General features: G+C 38.9%; 2 protein-coding genes and 2 pseudogenes across 2 annotated transcripts; all 4 read right to left on the minus strand.

The window, feature by feature from the left end:
• Positions 1 to 462: 462 nt before the first annotated feature.
• Positions 463 to 3,058, minus strand: LOC103703395 (annotated as a pseudogene).
• A 6,475-nt stretch (positions 3,059 to 9,533) lies between these two features.
• On the minus strand, positions 9,534 to 11,155 carry LOC120108482. Its single transcript, XM_039122082.1, has 2 exons — positions 9,716 to 11,155; positions 9,534 to 9,608 (listed from the first exon to the last, which is right to left on the minus strand). The coding sequence occupies exons 1-2, from the start codon at positions 10,316 to 10,318 to the stop codon at positions 9,534 to 9,536; spliced, it is 678 nt and encodes a 225-aa protein (XP_038978010.1). The 5' UTR covers positions 10,319 to 11,155.
• Positions 11,156 to 12,882: 1,727 nt separating this feature from the next.
• LOC120108481 (galactose mutarotase-like) lies at positions 12,883 to 13,336 on the minus strand. The gene is made up of 2 exons (XM_039122081.1): positions 13,095 to 13,336; positions 12,883 to 13,036 (listed from the first exon to the last, which is right to left on the minus strand). Exons 1-2 carry the CDS (start codon positions 13,334 to 13,336, stop codon positions 12,883 to 12,885), a joined length of 396 nt encoding a protein of 131 aa, XP_038978009.1.
• A 1,279-nt stretch (positions 13,337 to 14,615) lies between these two features.
• Positions 14,616 to 17,159, minus strand: LOC120108483 (annotated as a pseudogene).
• Between the last annotated feature and the right edge of the window lie 2,802 nt (positions 17,160 to 19,961).

The raw sequence follows: 19,961 nt of genomic DNA on the forward strand, positions 1-19,961 counted from the left end.
ATTTGCAGCTTCATTATAGCAATGCATTTTGCTATAATGTCATTTTCACTTAGTTTTCTATTGTTTTCTAATTGGATATTCCAAGAATATTCTGAATTTCCATTTTATCATAAAGATTCTTTCACATGAGACGTTCCAGGCCACATTCTATGGTTGCCTTTTCATTCATCAGAATTATTGCTTTGGTCGTCCCTACTTTGACACTTGAATGGTCCCAGCATTATAATGACTGCGTCGTCGATAGCCTTTCATGTTCCTTACTCCAAATATCTTCATACACAACAACTGCCTTGATCTAGATAACATTTTACTTCCGGAGACTTGACAGTCTTTAAGATGGCAAACATGACCTGCACTATGCATTATTAAGGGAAATTTTATCTCATGTAAAACACAGAGAACAGACCTTGGTTGCCATACTTGCATTTGTTAATGCAACCTTTATTCTTTTCTTCGAGAAAATTAGTAGGAGAACTTGAACAGCATGTAATGTTGTAAACCTCCCCAGGATTCACAATCTGGGATGGAAAGTTGGGATGGTTCACACCATCTGGAAACCCTTGTGTCTCAAGGCACAGAGGCAGCATGCTGACCATAAACAAACCACCCTTTCCCTTGACATCCTTCAAAGAGTTGCTAGTGTAAAATTGTACCCCTGGCTGGTTCGGACCACAGCTCGAACGCCCTCCCCGAGCCACCATCCTTCACGACCGCCACCTTCCTCATCCCATGACTGTCCATCGGTAAATCGAGAACATAGTTAATGTCATATCCCCCTGTTAGCTCGTTGATGCGGCTCCCAACAATCATGGGCTTAAGGAAGTCTATGGGGTCCCAGAAACTGATACGATCTCGCCAGTTGGGATGAGATGGCTATCACTTGGTGTGACATGAGATGCAAAGATCTGGACTGTGTTGGATAGAATTGTGCCACTGTTATGGCCACCAAGGTTCCAATAGGTGTGCTGCAACAGGTTCACAGGGGTGGCCTTGTTCACAGACTTTGCATCCATGGTCACACTCAATTCATAGGCCCCCGAAATCTTATAGGTCACAAAAGACATCTAGATCGCCAGGAAAACCTGTTGTAGTTGACAAAGAGTTGCAATTAACATACAGAAAGGTGCGAGTACCTGTAGTTTATATAACAAATGATTTATGTCTTAATTATTCTAAAGATGAGATTAACAACCAGCGGATACCTTGTTCCCCATCAAAACTATGATAGTATATATGTTATGTAGGGAAATTCACCATCTAACCTTCTCTTTTACAGTCCAAATGACATGACTGAAAACCTCTGTGCCACCTGAAATGAAATACAAAGGAAATTACTCCCGCAGATGTTGTAAGCTATGCATGAACATGCAGGGAAGGAAAGGGATACCATGAAGTGAGTTGTTTCCGTCATTAACATATAATCTATATTGCCTTCCCATTTAGAACGAATCGTGCTCCGGATATTCTGTTACCGACACGCCCAACCAATGCTCCAAAATAAGCACTATTGTTCTGATAACAAAATCAGTAGGCGCTTCTTAGAAAGGGAATTGATGGTTATCATGTTTGACACTGACAGATATCAAAGGAGATGGTAACATCAAATTAGAAGGAAAAATCTAAATGATTGATTCGCACCTAATGGTCCATATATCAATTTCAAGACCAATAAGGTTTCAAGAATAAAAGCACCAAATATTGAGTTCTATGGCAAGCACCATCATCATCGCCAACATCAACTCATATCCATAGACAAAAATCAAACAGCCAAAGCACATAGGCTTGGCTGGTTCAGTTAAATCCTTTGCTGTTCATTCTTATAGGGTAATAATCAAACTTGTGATAAGTAAAATATCGGAAACCATGCGAACAGTCTGGTCATAATCAATTAAAAAAAATTGTCTCCTCTTAAAGCAGGAACAGTTGAGGCACTCCGTAGCCGGAGAGCCCACATTCACATGGCATTACTTTTAAAAATGGTCTAACTTGACTTCAGCAATGAACTTAGAGAGTACATACTATTCAAATATACTACAACATGGAATAAAATATAGCAATCCAATATGATAGCTAAAAAATACAGCTAACTCTTCACATTTGTTATGAGCAATGTCAATTCCTTGGCGTAGCTACCATGGATGCTATGAGCAATTAATCTGCCCACCAACTTCATTACATCTGTGTTCTCCCTATGCTCACACTAAAATAGGTATTCCTAGTTATAACTTCAAATATATGTTCATTTTTTATTTTTTTCCATAAAATCTTAATTTAGTTTTTGTTCCCTAAGGGTCATAAATAAGAGAAGTGCAGCAGGGTGAAGAAACCGGGAACCAGAATAATCTTAAAGTTATATCACTTAAAGTTCCTCTTAAGTGGAGATTTTAACCGGAAAAGAAAGCTGAGGAAAAGAAAAGGAATTGAAAAAAAAAATTACAAGAAAAAAAGAGACATGACCCTGATTTCTACCTTAATCAATAACAGAGCCAGCATCATGGTTACACGCATTGTGGAATAGAAACTTTAAAGAATAAAAAGAAAAAAAAAGAATTATTCAGAGGAAAAGATCTATTAATCTTACAATATATGGGCCAAGTCCATCAAAACCAAGAACAACATCAGCCAGATTCCCTGCAGAAGAAAGGGGAAAATCAGAAATTTGCAACGAAAAGTGAGGAAAAAAAGAAGACTTTTGCAGAGATAGATCCAAGACAAAGAAAAAGAAAACGGAAAGTTCAAACTTTTAGAGGCTTTCTAATAGAAACCAACAAGAATCCAGACCTTTTGAGTCAGGAAGAACAATAGAGACAATGGTGGCACCCCAGTTGGTGACCTTCACAGAGAAATCCCCCTTCTTGAGCTCATAAAACCCCACCACTTTCCTTGGGCTGGCAGTGGAAACACTCACCAAAGCCAAGGCCAGCAGAGAGAGGCAGAGAACCAATGGTGGTCTGGCCATGGCTCCCAGAAGAAGAGAATGCCGACAGTCAAGTGATGGACCTTGGTCACATAAACAGCGAATGGAGAGAGAGAGAGAGAGAGAGGGGAGAGAGCGAGATAAGGATATTGTAAAGTTACAAGCGGTTTGTCTCATTTTTCTTCAAAGAGGATTTGTCTCATTTGGACAGAAGTTTGCCAAGAAGACGCGGAGTTGCTGGATTTTTCTGCAATCCAATTATACGCCCGTGGCAAATCTTACAGTATCCGACGGTGTCACTGGATTGAAATTGGCACTCCCATTCTTGTCCTTAGGAAAAAAAAAAGATTTGCAAATAAATAATATCTCATAGATATTTGAGATTGTATGAAATTTGAATGAAATGCTACCAAGTAACAAAGAAAAGAAGAAGAAGTCATTTAGCATTATGTTTAGTTCCTTAATTCTTGTAATTTAACTGATTCTTCAAATATCATATGGGTATGAACCTATCTAATCATATCAATAATGAATATGGTAGCATTGACCAAGTAGGTCCATGCAACAAAATTTTTCCTGCCCTGCTGGACACCAAAATTAGTGATTATGTACACTCTTGTTATTTAATACCTACGATTTTGAATATAAAATAAGCTGAAAAATATTAATCTCGAGAAGAACAATGCTTTAGCAATATATCAAATTTAAGTAAGCCGAGCATCAATTGCGCGTTGTACAGAGGATAAACTGAATTTAACCTATAATTCGACTAAAAACTGCTAAAACAAGTGAATTTAATAGCTGATGGTACATGAAAGTATATGTAGTGGGCAAAACCACTTTTACTCAACATAAACTATAATAAAGAATGAGGTTATCCTCAAACAGAATTAGTGAGGAATAATAGTTTTATATCGAATTTGTTAAGAATTCTTGCAGTGCTTATTTATTTAAACGTTCGAGTTTTTGGATAAGATCTTCGTATGGCCTACCGATTCTTCCTACCTACCGCAACTTTCACACTTGTCACTTTCGTCCACTAGGTGGACCATATCCAAGATCATTATAATTGAAAGTAGCTTTGAATTGTATTGCAGCCTGAAGCTTCATCATTACCTTTCACCTCCAGCTTTCTCAACTAGTTTCCTTTTTTTTTAAAAAAAGTTGAATAGTTTTTTCATTCTATTCGCAAGAGCCTGCCACATGAGGCTTTTCCAATCATTCTATCCTGGTGGCCTTTGTCATCCCGATTACTTTTTTGTTTGTGGCTTTCCTGCTCTCAGACGTTTCGTTTTTGCACTAAATTTGAAGTCCCCGCAGAGAAAGGCCTCACAGTGAGGTGACCTAGAGGCCTTCATCTCCAGTTCAAAGTCCATCAAAAAAGAAATCATTCTCATTGATTCAGAAAGAAACTCACTGTTAGAAGCAGGACCTTTTATTTTTAAAGAAAAAGATGGGGAATGCAAGTCCTTTCATTATTATGAGAATATGAGTGAATACAACCAAGAATGTAGAAGGAGAACTACAATATATAATGCCTGTAGAATAAAATTGTTAGGAAAATTTTGATCCAGACCTCAATTCTCATCAGAGCAAGCTCTTTGGAGAAGGGTTCCAAACCAAAATCCAATTAGGGATTTGCACTTTATTTCTAATGACATGTTTAACTTGGACAAATAAAGTATGAATTGTTTTGATGTCATTAATTATAAGTTGACTGACTCTTCAAATACTACATTGGGTTTCTGATTAGGTCGGTAACGGAGATGGTTGCATTGATCAAATAGGTCTAACCAATATTTTGTTGCCAGTTAAACACCCAAGTTAGTAGTTTTATATGTCCTGTTACCAACATATCCACTATTTTGAATATAGGATTAAAAAATATTACTTCCTCAAAGAATAATGTTTGTCCAAAAGTATATCAAAAAAAAAAAAACATGGAGGGCAATCTAAGAATTGGGTTCTAAACACTGTCCCTATAACAAAGATGGTATTGTCGTGCATCCGATGCCCCCTAACCAAAAAAGATAGGGGAGCATGTGATCAAAAGTGTTCCCCTCTCATCTCCTCTTATATTTGTTTTGATTGTGACTCGTCCCAACCTAATCTCTTCGCGCAATCTAGATATAACTTGATTTAACTCAAACTACTTTCAAGTAACTATGATAGATAAGAACTGGGGCTTGTCCCAATGATCATATTTTATACTTGGTAATCAAAGTTTCTAAATTGAACTTTTTATGGATCTAGAGATTTAAATGTGGATAGACTTTTCTCTCTCTCTCTCTCCTAAAAATAAATAGTTTTCAAGATGCGCATGCTGGGGAACCATTATGACTAGTATTTTGTCGCTAGCTTCTAGTTTTTGTCAATTGAATAGTATTTTCTTTCCGCCAGGAGCCATCTTGCCATGTGAGACTTTGCAAGCTATTTTAACCTCATAACCTATATATCGCCACCAAAATCAATCTAGTAATGGTGAAGGCCTGGGGACAGCCAGGAGACTACCGGTCAATATGCACGCAAAGAAAGAAAAAAACAATGGAGGTCATCAGAGCTGATCCAACTAGGTGGCCTCCGGTGCTTAAATCAAACAGGCCTCTAGAGAATAGCAGAAGAGAGAGAAGAGTAGCATAGAATAATCTCAGATGTATACATGGTACCCAAAGCCTCATTTATAAAAGTGAAGAGTTCTAGTCCCATTATGATTGAACTCTTTAAAATATGAATGAGCCTATAAGCACGAGTCTAACTGAAATTGGTCCCTTGCTGGTCTGATTTTGGCCACATTATTATGTATATCTTTCAGCAAATCCTCGTAACCTGTCATCCTTATCTCTGTGGTTTTCCATGCTCTCAAACATTTGAACTTTGCACTAATTTTGAATTCCTGCAGGGAATGGCCAAGACTTAGCTGGTCTTTGTTAAATGCATCTGTAAATAGGATCATAATAGAACCAAGAAAGCATACCTGGATCCATGAATAATCTGCACAAATAAATCCTTGTTTCTCCCTCTTGACCTGCGTTAATGACACCCCCGATGGCTGGTTCTGTGTCGATCAATCGGTAGGGGTGAGACCCATAAGTTTTATCCTTCCATCAAGGATAAGGGAGTTCCCACTTCCTTAGGAGTCAGTTACGGTATTCATTCTGTAACTGACCACAACGTGGTCATGTGGGTCAAAACCCAACATTCTCCCACTTGGCCCATATGACTTCTTTGGTTAGAATGATATAAACATTAGGCGCGCATCATTCTAATCCACAGTCAGTTGGGTCATCATAATACTATAATTAAACAACTTACTAATGCGAGTCAAGGCGGTTCCACATCAATATAATGACATAGTTCCTTCCAAGTATTACAATACTAGCAAATTATTTAACCATAGTCCATAAATGAGAAGTATCTTTAATGGTCAAATATTATGTCTTTGTCAGAGACAATTCTGTAATCATACATTCAAACCCATACATGTACATATATTTGAAGAACAGGAAAAACAGAAACATAATCAATTATATCTAAGTGTCAAAGAAATAAACATAATACAATCCTCAATTAATATCATGGATTCAACTAAGACCCATTCTTTCAACATGCTCTTTAAAAGTCTTCGGTTGTAAACCTTTTGTCAAAGGATCGCAATCATGAGCTCTGTCCTCATATTTTCTATAGACATTTTGTTTCTGAACTTCCTCCTTGACAACAAAATATTTAAGTTCAATGTGCTTGCACCATTAGAATATTTGTCGTTTTGGAGAAATGGACGGCTGCAGTATTGTCACAAAAGATTCTCAGCGGCCTGGCAATAGAGTCGACAATCCCAAGTCCCGAGATGAAGTTACGCAGCCACAAACTATGAACCGTGGCCTCAAAGCATGCCACAAATTCTGCTTCCATGGTGGACGAAGCAGTGCTTGTCTGTTTGGCACTTTTCCATGAGATTGCTCCTCCAGCTAATAGGAACAAAAGCCAAACGTTGACTTTCTACTATCCACACATCCAGCAAAGTCTGAATCCGAATAGCCAATCACCTCAAGGCTATCTGACTTTCTATATGTAAGCATGTAATTCTTTGTTCCTTGCAAGTATCTCATCACCTTCTTTGCAGCTTTCCAGTGATCTATCCCTGGATTACTTTGGTATCTTCCTAGCATTCCAACTGCAAAACTGATGTCCGGTCTGGTACAGGTCTGAGCGTACATCAAGCTACCAACTGCAGAAGCATAAGGTATATTTTCCATCTGCTTACGTTCCAATTCATTCTGTGGGCATTGCATGAGACTAAATTTATCCCCTTTCTGAATTGGAACAACACTGGCTGAACAGTTCTCCATACCAAATCTCTCTAGAACTCTGTCTATATATGCCTTTTGAGACAACCCTAACAATCCACGTGATCGATCACGAAATATTTCAATGCCTATCACGTAGGTTGCCTCATTCATATCTTTCATTTCAAAGTTCTTTGAGAGAAAAACCTTAGTTTCATACAATAAGCCAAGATCACTACTGGCAAGCAATATATCATCAACATATAGGACCAAAAAGATAAACTTGCTCCCACTGACCTTCAGGTATATACACCGATCAACAGTGTTTTCCTTAAAACCGAAGGAAGTGATGGTATCATTGAACTTGCGATACCATTGTCGGGAAGCTTGTTTAAGACCATATATTGACTTCTTTAATTTGCAAACCATGTGTTCTTTTCCCTTTAATGGGAAACCTTCGGGCTGGTCCATATAGACTTCTTCATCTAAACTCCCATTTAGAAAAGCAGTTTTTACATCCATTTGGTGCAACTCTAAATCATAATGTGCAACCAAAGCCATAATAATTCTAAATGAGTCCTTTTTAGATACAGGAGAAAAGGTCTCTTTATAATCAATGCCTCCTTTCTGAGTGAAACCCTTGGCCACCAGTCTGGCTTTATGTCGTTCAACATTACCCTTTGAGTCGAGCTTGGTCTTAAAGACCCACTTACACCCAACTGTCTTACAACCTTCGGGCAAATCAACGACATCCCAGACTTCATTCTGATCCATTGATTTTAACTCATCTTTCATGGCATCAATCCATTTAGTAGAATCAATACTTTCTATGGCTTGTTTAAAAGAAACCGGATCTTTTCTTGTCCCTATATCAAAATCAAATTCTTGTAGATAAACCATATAATCATTTGGAATGGCAGATCTTCTTTCTCTTTGAGATCTCCTTAATGTCATCCCTTGTGGTTCTTCTACAACTTGTTCAGTGGTGATAACTTCATTATGGAGTGTTTGATCATTAATTTGTTGTTCATTGTTATTAAACTGTGTGACAACTGTAGGAACAACAATTTTCTTAGAAGTCATGGGTAAAGGGACTTGCACCCTAACTTCTTGAATTTTCACATTTTGTGGTTTATCACTCCCACTGGTTTCACCATTCTCAATGAATTTGACATTACCGGTCTCTATAATTCTTGTACTATGGTTAGGACAGTAAATCCTATACCCTTTGGATTTTTCGGGATAACCTATAAAGTATCCACTAATCGTTCTAAAATCCAATTTCTTTTCATGTGGATTATAAATTCTGGCCTCCGCCGGACAACCCCAAACATGCAGGTGTCTTAAACTCGGTTTCCTTCCTGTCCATAACTCAAAAGGAGTTTTTGGAACTGCCTTACTAGGAACCCGGTTTAATATGTATACAGCGGTCTTAAGGGCTTCCATCCACAACGATATGGGTAACGGAAAATTACTTAACATACTCCTAACCATATCCATAAGTGTACGATTACGCCTTTCAGCTACTCCATTCTGCTGTGGCGTTCCCGGCATAGTGTATTGAGCACGTATGCCATGCTTTTCTAAGAGTTTAGCAAATGGGCCAGGGTGTTGTCCTGTTTCATCATACCTACCATAATATTCACCACCTCTATCAGACCTGACAATTTTCACCTTTCTATCTAATTGTCTTTCAACCTCAGTAATGTATACCTCTAGGACATCCACTGCCTGAGATTTTTCATGCAACAAATAGACATAACCATAACGTGAAAAATCATCAATAAAGGTGATAAAATACTTCTCTCCACCAAATGATGGGGAGTCAAAAGGCCCACAAATGTCTGTATGGATAATTTCAAGAAGTTCTTCACTTCTTGTGGCAACTTTCTTTGTGTGTTTGGTTTGCTTTCCTTAATGCAGTCTACACACATACCGAGATCAGTAAAGTCTAAGTTTGACAAAATCCCATCCTTTACTAATCTCTCTAATCTTTCTTTGGATATATGACCCAATCTTTTATGCCACAAGTTAGAAGATTTTCATTTATCAGTTTCGTTTAATTCCAATATTACGATGCAAGGTCATAAGAGTTTCAGCAAAATGATTATCAAGATTTACTTTATATAAGCCATCACACAAAACACCAGAACCAAGGAAGACATTGTCTTTGAAAAGACGCAAACTACCATTCCCAATTTTAAAGAAATATCCTTCAACATCAAGTTTAGAAACAGAAATTAAATTTCTAGAAATAGAAGGAACATAAAGAGTCTGAAGCAAATCTAAATGACAACCAGTATTTAAAAGCAAACGATAGGTTCCAACAGCTGTTACAGAACTCTAACCCCATTCCCCAAAACGATAAAACTCTCATTTGGATCTTGCATCTGGGTTGTAAGGAATCCCTGCATCGTATTTGAAACATGAACATTAGAACCTGAGTCAAACCACCAAGTATTAGAAGGAACTTCAGTAAGGTTTGATTCAAAACATACATAAGCCAAAGGCTTACCTTTCTTTTCAAACCATGCCTTGCGTTTATGGCAGTCCTTCTGATAGTGTCCCAATTTCTTGCAAAAATGGCATCTATCTTTGTTTTGTTTCTTCTTATGAACCTCGGTATCATGATGAGGCTCTTTACCTTGGATGGTCCACTCTTCATGCCCTTTCTTGGCTTCTTCCATTTCTTCTTGGCTCCATGACTTACAAGATTGACAGAATGATATCCTTGTTGCTTAAGTCTTGTCTCCTCTTGAACAAGCATACTGGTCAATTCATTCACATTCCACTTATCCTTAATAGTGTTATAGTGAATTTGAAATGATCCAAATTGAGGAGGCAAGGAGTTCAAAATAAATTGAACTAAAAAGGATTCATTCACATCCATCCCAAGAGCCTTCAGCTTAGCAGCTATATTTGTCATTTCAAGGATATGCTCATGCATCCCACAAGTACCATCAAATTTCATGGTGGTAAGTTTAGCCATTAATGTCCCAGCCAGAGACTTATCAGCAGATCGGAAACGTTCTTCCACAGTTTTCAATAATGCTTGAGCACTGTCACATTCAGGAAGCGTTGACTTGATATTGTTCGCTATACTCATCCGCATAAACATAATGCTCAATCTGTTCGATCTTTCCCAAGTCTTATAAAAAGACCTTTCTTCCGAGCTGCTCAAATCAGTAATGTCAGCCGGTTTCTCAGATCGGAGTGCTAAATCAAGATCCAGAACACCTAGGTGAAACTGGACTTGTTCATTCCACTCTGAGAAATTAGTTCCATTAAAGATCGTAACAGATGAAGCTTGCGAATGAAGCGAAACAGGAATAGATACTGCAATAAGAAAATTAACAATAAGAAAATGCTTACAACATTAACACTTTGAGTTAGCAATAATGATGAATAACATAAACAGTATTACCATAATACACCTTTGGGTAGTAATTATGAAACACTAAATTACTATTATGGTGATTCCCAATTCACCTAGGAATAATTAATGATATAGGTCCAAAATTCAAATAGGTCTGTTGCCTTTGAGCATCCAATACCTATTAAATCAAGGATACTCATTAATTATCCTAACTCAGCAAATCAATCATTTGAAAGTGGTGCACCTTTGGGCCAATCCATAATATCTCATGATTGAAAAACTGTAAGTCATAATTTGCAAAGTCATTATCTTAATACCTGGGATTAGAGTATTTGATGACTTGATGTCTATTAAACATTCTAGTTGGGTTACTTTGGCAACTACCAAACTATTTCATAATATAGACATCAAATTAAAATAATGACATTGCACATAATTGACAATTCATAATATGACAAATTAAAATAAAACATGTATTTAATATTTTACTAATCTACACAATCAGTACATGTGTCATATCATGCTATCAAGTATACTAAAATGTAAAATAAATGACAAAATTTTTATCACATTACCCTACAAGGACCTCTGCATAAATAATATGTTTTACAGGGACTAAATTAACATATTTGAGGACCTCTAAATAAGTATATGCTTTACAGGGACTAAATCAAAATATTTTGTTTCTTATAGCCCTGAAGGATGTCAGCATAAATAAAATGTTTCACAGGGGCTTAACAGAAACAATTTCATCTTTTAACAGCCCTCTAAGGACTTCACTATAAATAAAATATTTCACAGGGATTTAACAGAAACATTTTCTTTCTTTAACAGCCCTGGAAGGACTGTATGCATAAGTTTAACATTTAACAGGGACTGAAATGAAAATATTCGTCCTTCTAACAGCCCTGGAAGGACTGTTGCACAAATAAACTATGCAGAGGGGCTTAACCAAAAATTCCTTTTTATTGGCCAAACGAACTCGGGTTTCGGATCGAACCCAAAAACCCGAACCCGTTATGCCTGTTATGCCCGTTATGCCCTTTTTTAAATGCAGACGGGTTACCAATTACGGGTTCGGGTCAAAACTCAAAACCCGGACCCGTTATGAATAAATTAATTTTTTTTTTTAAAAGAACTGAAGACGGGTCGATCCCGACCCGTCTTCCTCCTCTTTTAGCGGCGGGCTAGGGTTCCGCCGAACCCAGCCCGCCAGCCTCCGGTCTCCGGGGCGAGCGCGCCGCCTCCTCCGGTGGACTCGCCGCCCGATGCGAGCCCACCGGCGGTCGCACGCCAGCAGGCGCAACGCCGGCGGGCTGGGGTTCCGCCGAACCCAGCCCGTCGGCCCTTAGGAGCAGCAGGCGGCGATCATGCCGCCGACGAAGTGCCGCCCGACGGCGCCACGGGATGGGCCTGACGCCGGACGAAACGACGCCCGACGGCGTCACCCGGGCGGTCGAACCACCCGCACTAACTCCGGTGAGTTTTATCTCCCCCCCCTTTTTTTTTTAAGAGTGGGAGGGAGACCATGGCCGGCGGCTACGCCGGATCCTCTGATGGCTCACGGCGGCATATGCCGGCCAGATCCGGCGTCAGCAGGGTCATTCTTCCCCTTTTGGGGTTGTTTCTCAAATCCATGAATCGGCCCGATCCGGCATTTGGATGGGATGGAAGCCATGGCCGAGAGTCGACGCTGGATCCCGTGTCGGCTCTCGGTGCCATGGCCGGCTAAATCCAACATTGGGATGATCCGTCCCTGCGGCCGTGGAGGACTGTCCATGGGACTGTCAAAATAGGTCTTTTACCATGATCTGGTTCTACCCTTTACTGTGATCTGGTTCTAGGATGAACCAGGCTCTGATACCACATGTTAAATGCATCTGTAAATAGGATCATAATAGAACCAAGGAAGCATACCTGGATCCATGAATAATCTGCACAAATAAATCCTTGTTTCTCCCTCTTGACCCTGCGTTAATGACACCCCTGATGGCTGGTTCTGTGTCGATCAATCGGTAGAGGGTGAGACCCATAAGTTTTATCCTTCCATCAAGGATAAGGGAGTTCCCACTTCCTTAGGAGTCAGTTACGGTATTCATTCTGTAACTGACCACAACGTGGTCATGTGGGTCAAAACCCAACAGTCTTCACTTCTAGTTTAAAGTTCCTGAAATGAAGCAACCATTCCCATTGATTCAGAAGGAACTTGCTATTAGGAATGTTTTTTTCCTATTTTTTCAGACATAAACATGGGGTTGCCCATTGTTTCATTTCAGGAGATTATGAAATGAATACAACCAAGAATGTCAGAAGGAGAACTTGTACAGCATGGAGTGTTTGTAGGTCTTTCCAGCATTCACAATGTGAGATGGCAACTTTGGATGGTTCACTGCATCTGGGAACCCTTGTGTCTCAAGGCACAGACCATAGATGTGGCCCATAGATGTGGCCACCCTTTCCCTTGATGTCGTAAAAATTGTTGCCAGTGTAGAACTGCATTCCTGGTTGGCTGGTTTACAGCTCAAGCACCCTCCCTGAGCCACCATCCTTCACCATGGCCGCCTTCTTCATTCCGTCACCATCCGCTGTCGTAGTCATTCCTTCCTTGATGCGGCTTTCTACCGTCATGGGCTGGAGGAAATCATATGGGGTCCCTGAAACAGATGCCATTGCACCAGTTGGGATGAGGGCATCATTGACTGCGTGTAATTTGAGATGCAAAGATCTGGACACTGTTGAGTAGGATTGTGCCACTGCCATGGCCTCCAAGGTTCCAATATTTGTTAGAAGAAAGATACTAACTGACATCAACTATGCTTGTCAGATAGTTTTAATTAAACATGTTCTAATTAAGTTAGGAAGACTAAATGTTTAATATGTATGGGTATTTTATCAAGAAAAGTTGGTAGATAAAATCCTATTAGTGAATATTTCAAAAATTTAACACTGCCACTTTAATATAATATATAATATGGCTCATCCCATGATCCAAACACAAGTGGAACGCAAGTCAACAAGACTTGGGGACCAATAATTAGCATGCCTCATTTAAGAGTTTGGAAGTTCGAGTTTCAAACTTTGTGGTGGCTCACTAAGAAAAGGAGAGGAGAACATATGAGTGATGTGGGCCCAACTGGGTCAATTGGAGCTCAACGAGTCAAGCTGGAAACTTGCAGTACCAGCTTAGCTAATAAACTGGAGAGCCAACTTGTGCTCATCTTCCTTCAAATCAAACATGACAGGGAAGTGAAGCGGTGCTCAACGGTAATAAGAGCCGGCAAGGTAGGGAGAAAGTTAGGGGGGAAGGGAAAATGAGGTAGTGAATTGAGGTCCTCACTGTAGACTTCTTGAGCAATTGGGTTGGGTCAGATAACAAACATACTGGATTGGATGCGGATTGGATCAAAAATTCATCAATCCAAACTCGACCAGTTTATTAAGCATGTCAAAATTTCAAATTTGAATCTAGCCTATTTATTAAACAACTGATCCAGCCTAACCCATACAACTCATTTATTAAATAGGTTAAACATATTAGAAGGATTTTTAACGGATGAAATAAATTTAAATAGGTAAAACGAGCCAGGTTGAACAGGTCAGATACAGCCTAAACAGATTTCTAACAGATTAGACAGGTTTTAAACAGGTTAAACGGTTCGGATTATGATCCGACCCAATTATTAAATAGATCAAAACAAGTTAAATGATATTCTAAGAATATCCTGAATTTCTATTTTATGATCAAGATCCTTTCACCCGAGACTTTTCCTGGCCACATTCTATGCTTGCCTTTCATTCATCGGAATTAATGCATTGGTCGTCCCTACTTTGACACTTGAATGGTCCCAGCATTATAATGACTCTGCGTTACCCTTTCATGTTCCTTGCTCCAAATATCCTCATACACAACAATTGCCTTGATCTAGATATGTTACTTCCGGAGACTCAACAGTGCTTTAAGATGGCAAACATGGCCTGCACTATGACTTGCATTATTAAAGGGAAAAGATCATCTCATGTAAAACACAGAGAACAGAACTTGGTTGCCAATAGTTGCATTTATTAATGCAACCTTTATTCTTTCTTCGAGAAAATTAATGGGAGAACTTGAACAGCATGTAATGTTTGTAAACCTCCCCAGCATTCACAATCTGGGATGGAAAGTTGGGATGGTTCACAGCATCTGCAAACCCTTGTGTCTCAAGGCACAGAGCTGCATGCTGACCATAAACAAAGCCACCCTTTCCCTTGACATCCTTCAAAAAGTTGCTAGTGTAAAATTGTACCCCTGGCTGGTTCGACCACAGCTCGAACGCCCTCCCCGAGCCACCATCCTTCACGACCGCCACCTTCCTCATCCCATGACCGTCCATCGGTGAATCGAGAACATAGTTAATGTTATATCCCCCTTGTTATCTCGTTGATGCGGCTCCCAACAATCATGGGCTTAAGGAATCATATGGGGTCCCAGAAACCGATACAATCTCGCCAGTTGGGATGAAGTGGCTATCACTTGGTGTGACATGAGATGCAAAGATCTGGACTGTGTTCGATAGGATTGTGCCACTGTTATGGCCACCCAGGTTCCAATAGGTGTGCTGCAACAGGTTCACAGGGGTGGCCTTGTTCACAGACTTTGCATCCATGGTCACACTCAATTCATAGGCCCCCGAAATCTTATAGGTCACAGAGACATCTAGATCACCAGGAAAACCTGTTGTAGTTGACAAAAAGAGTTGCAATTAACCTACAGAAAAGGTGAGAGTACCTGTAGTTTGATATAACAAATGATTTATGCCTTAATTACTTTAAGATGATATAACAACAAGCAGATACCTTGTTCCCCATCAAAACTATGATAGTATAATGTTATGTAGGGAAATTCACCATCTACCTTCTCTTTTACAGTCCAAATGACATGACTGAAACCTCTGTGCCCACCTGAAATGAAAATACAAAGGAAATTACTCCAGCAGATGTTGTAAGCTATGCAACGAACATGCAGGGAAGGAAAGGGATACCATGAAGTGAATTGTTTCCGTCATTAGCATATAATCTATATGCCTTCCCATCTAGAACGAATCGTGCTCCGGATATTCTGTTACCGACACGCCCAACCAATGCTCCAAAATAAGCACTATTGTTCTGATAGCAAAATCAGTAGTCGCTTCTTTAGAAAGGGAATTGATGGTTATCATGTTTAACACTGACAGATATCAAAGGAGATGGTAAGATCAAATTAGAAGGAAAAATCTAAATGATTGATCGTACCTAATGGTCCATACATCAGTTTCAAGACCAATAAGGTTTCAAGAATAAAAAGCACCAAATATTGAGTTCTATGGCAAGCACCCATCATCATCACCAACATCAACTCATATCCATAGACAAAAATCAACAAGCCAAAGCACATTGGCTTGGCTGGTTCAGTTAAATCCTTTGCTGTTCATTCTTATATGGTTATAATCAAGCATGTGATAAGTAAAATATCAGAAGCCATGGGAACAGTCTGGTCATAAATCAATTTAAAAAAAATGTCTCCTTAAAGCAAGAACAGTGAGGCACTCCGTAGCCGGAGAGCCACATTCACATGGCATTACTTTTAAAAATGGTCTAACTTGATTCAGCAATGAACTTGGAGAGTATATACTATTCAAATATACTACAACATGGAATAAAATATAGCAATCCAATATGAGAAACTAAAAATACAGCTAACTCTTCAACATTTGTTATGAGCAATGTCAATTCCTTGGCGTAGCTACCATGGATGCTATGAGCAATTAATCTGCCCACCAACTTCATACATCTGCGTTCTCCCTATGTTACACTAAAATAGGTATTCCTAAATTATAAATTCAATATATTTTTTTCATGAAAACTTAACTAGTTTTTGTTCCCTAAGGGTCATAAATAAGAGAAGTGCAGCAGAGTGAAGAAACCGGGAACCAGAATAATCTTAAAGCTATATCACTTAAAATTCCTCTAAGTGGTAGATTTTAACCGGAAAAGAAAGCTGAGGAAAAGAAAAGGAATTGAAAAAAAAAAAGTTACACGGAAAAAAAGGGACATGACCCTGATTTCTACCTTAATCAATAACAGAGCCAGCAGCAAGGCTACACGCATTGTGGAAAAGAAACTTTAAAGATTAAAAAAAAAAATATATTCAAAGGCAAAGTTCTATTAATCTTACGATATATGGGCCAAGCCCATCAAAACCAAGAACAACATCAGCCAGATTCCCTGCATAAGTAAGGGGAAAATCAGAAATTTGCAATGAAAATCAGGAAAAAAGAAGACTTTTGCAGAGATAGATCCAGGACAAAGAAAAAGAAAACGGAAAGTTCAACCTTTTAGAGGCTTTCTAATGGAAACCAACAAGAATCCAGACCTTTTGAGTCAGGAAGAACAACAGAGACAATGGTGGCACCCCAGTTGGTGACCTTCACAGAGAAATCCCCCTTCTTGAGCTCATAAAACCCACCATTTCCTTGGGCTGGCAGTGGAAACACTCATCCAAAGCCAAGGCCAGCAGAGAGAGGCAGAGAACCAATGGAGGTCTGGCCATGGCTCCCAAAGAAGAGAATGCCGACAGGCAAGTGGGACCTTGGTCACATAAACAGATAATGGAGAGAGAGAGAGAGAGAGAGAGAGCCAGGCAAGGATATGCAAAGCTATAAGCGGTTTGTCACATTTTTCTTCTAAGAGGATTTGTCTCATTTGGACGGAAGTTTGTCAAGAAGACGCGGAGTTGCTGGACTTTCCTGCAATCCAATTATATGCCCGTGGCAAATCTTACGGTATCCGACGGTGTCACTGGACTGAATTGGTCCTCCCATTCTTGTCCTTAGGAAAAAAAAAGATTTGCAAATAAATAATGTCTCATAGATAGTTGAGATTGCATGAAATTTGAATGAAATGCTACCAAGTACACAAAGAAAAGGAGAGGAGTCATTTAGCATTATGTTTAGTTCCTTAATTCTTGTAATTTAACTGATTCTTCAAATATCATATGGGTATGAACCTATCTAATCAGATCAATAATGAAGATGGTAGCATTGACCAAGTAGGTCCATGCAACAAAATTTTTCCTGCCCTGCTGGACACCAAAATTAGTGATTATGTACACTCTTGTTATTTATATCCCTGCCGGCTCCCCTTGGGTGGCGGCGGAAGCACTCACCAATGTCAAGGCCAACAGAGCTAGTCAGGCTGAGGACCGATGGAGATCTGGCCATGGCTGGAAATGGCTTTGAGTCCAGACTCTTTTCAATAAAGATGAAGGCCTTAAAAAGAAGTACGAGGGCGGAGGGAGTGTATAGAGAGGGGAAAGGTGGCAAAAGAAGTCTAAAAACTGACCTGGAAGGGGAAAGAAACGGATAGACAGAGTGGCCACTGGCCGGGGAAGAAATACGTAAACTTTAGTTATTTGCTTTTTCAGGAAAAATTTAGGTATACAAATAACTAAAATTTCCTTAAAAACAACTAAAATTTTCATATACCTCATTTTAGTTATTTGTTTGAACACTTGTTACGGTTTCATGCCTTGGGGTTTTCTCTTCTTTTTTTTTCTTTTTTTTCTTCTCCTTTTCTGGTTTACGCTGAGACGTTAAACACTGAGTTATGAATCCTCACGCACAGGTTGACCATGATTTAAAAAAAAAACAAAAGAATTTAAATTTAGGCAAGTTTGGGAATGGACCATGCATGTGAGAGTAAAGATGGATAGCTATACTTTATTTGATTATTGAATAAGGATTTATGTTTTGTTTGATTGAAAAGAAATTCTTGAAGATGCCTTTGCCGGTAAAAGTTAGATTTTTTTTTTTTAATTTCATACCCCATATGTGTTTCTTTTTTTTTTTTGCCCTTCTTTTTTGGTGTGGGGGATGGTGCAGCCTGTATAGGGGTTTTGTAGCTAAAAACTGAGGATCTAAAATTTGAATTAGGACCCAAGTCAACATCTCGAGATCTTCTTCACTTTTAGAATTTGTGGTGTTATTTCAATATATGGATACGAGCAACCACACTAATGAGGTGCATATAAGAATACATTGATTATCTATCACAAATCATTATTAAGATATAAACACTCAATTATTAAATAATTAAATTATTAAATGTTTTGTATTACTATCAATTATAAAATATATATTATCTATAAATACCATCCCACATATATCTAGTAGTGTTGAGGATAAATTGGAAGGTTTTATAATTAAATTATAGGCATCTACCAGTATTCATGCTCAAACATGCAAAATATAGCTCTTGTGTAATTATTTTTTTAATGAGATGATAGAAATTTTTTATTTGGAAAGGAGTTATACAAAATGAAAGGAGATAAAAATTTGATTTCTTTCTCTCATATAGATAAAAATAATTGATTTGTTAGAAGAAAGATACCAATTGACATCAACTATGCTTCTCAGAAAGTTTTAATTAAACATGTTCTAATTAAGTTAGCAAGGCTAAATGTTTAATATGTATGGGTATTTTATCAAGAAAAGTTGGTAGACAAAATCCTATTAAAGAATATTTCAAAATTTAACACTGCCACTTTAATATAATATATAATATGGCTCATCCCAAGATCCAAACACAAGTGGAACGCAAGTCAACAAGACTTGGGGACCAATAATTTGCATGCCTCATTTAAGAGTTTAGAAGTTCGAGTTCAAACTTTATGGTGGCTCACTAAGAAAAAGAGGAGAACATATGAGTGATGTAAGCCCTACTGGTTCAACTGGAGCTCAAAGAGTCAAGCAGGAAAATTGCAGTACCAGCTTAGCTAACGTACTGTAGAGACAACTTGTGCTCGTCTTCCTTCGAATCAAAACCTAGATCAAGCCGAGCACAACCAGGATCCTCTACAGTGCGCAGGCCACACTGCATAGTGCTATATGGCCTTCGATGGCTACCATCAAAAGATAAAAGACCATTTAAACATGCATTTTATATGATATAGTAGTATGTGCTCACAGACCGTCTTATACGATGGCCATCCATCTTTAATAATGGCCTTCAAGAGCTGTATAGCATTCTATGGTATGGCTCGTTCACTCGGCTTATATCATGCGTGGCTGGATGCAGCAATCGGCCTACTAAAACTCTTGGATACAAGGCGCCACCATCTCCAACGCTTCCTCAGCAAGAGGTCTTGAAGCAGCTAGCCTCATAATGAGTATTTCAAAAATACACCGACCAAAGATGGGTCACTTTATATCTCGAAGAAAGGAACTCGAAGTATCGGATCTTGAAGAGAGGGTCTCGAAAACCACAGAGGTAAGTAGAGACAAGAGACGTCATAGAACTGGGAGGTTTTAAGAGGGAAGATCTCGAAATACCAAGGTCTCAGAGAGACGCAGCAATGACGGAGACTAGA

The sequence above is a fragment of the Phoenix dactylifera genome, unplaced genomic scaffold (assembly GCF_009389715.1).
Source record: "Phoenix dactylifera cultivar Barhee BC4 unplaced genomic scaffold, palm_55x_up_171113_PBpolish2nd_filt_p 001353F, whole genome shotgun sequence".
NCBI classification, from domain to species: domain Eukaryota; kingdom Viridiplantae; phylum Streptophyta; class Magnoliopsida; order Arecales; family Arecaceae; genus Phoenix; species Phoenix dactylifera.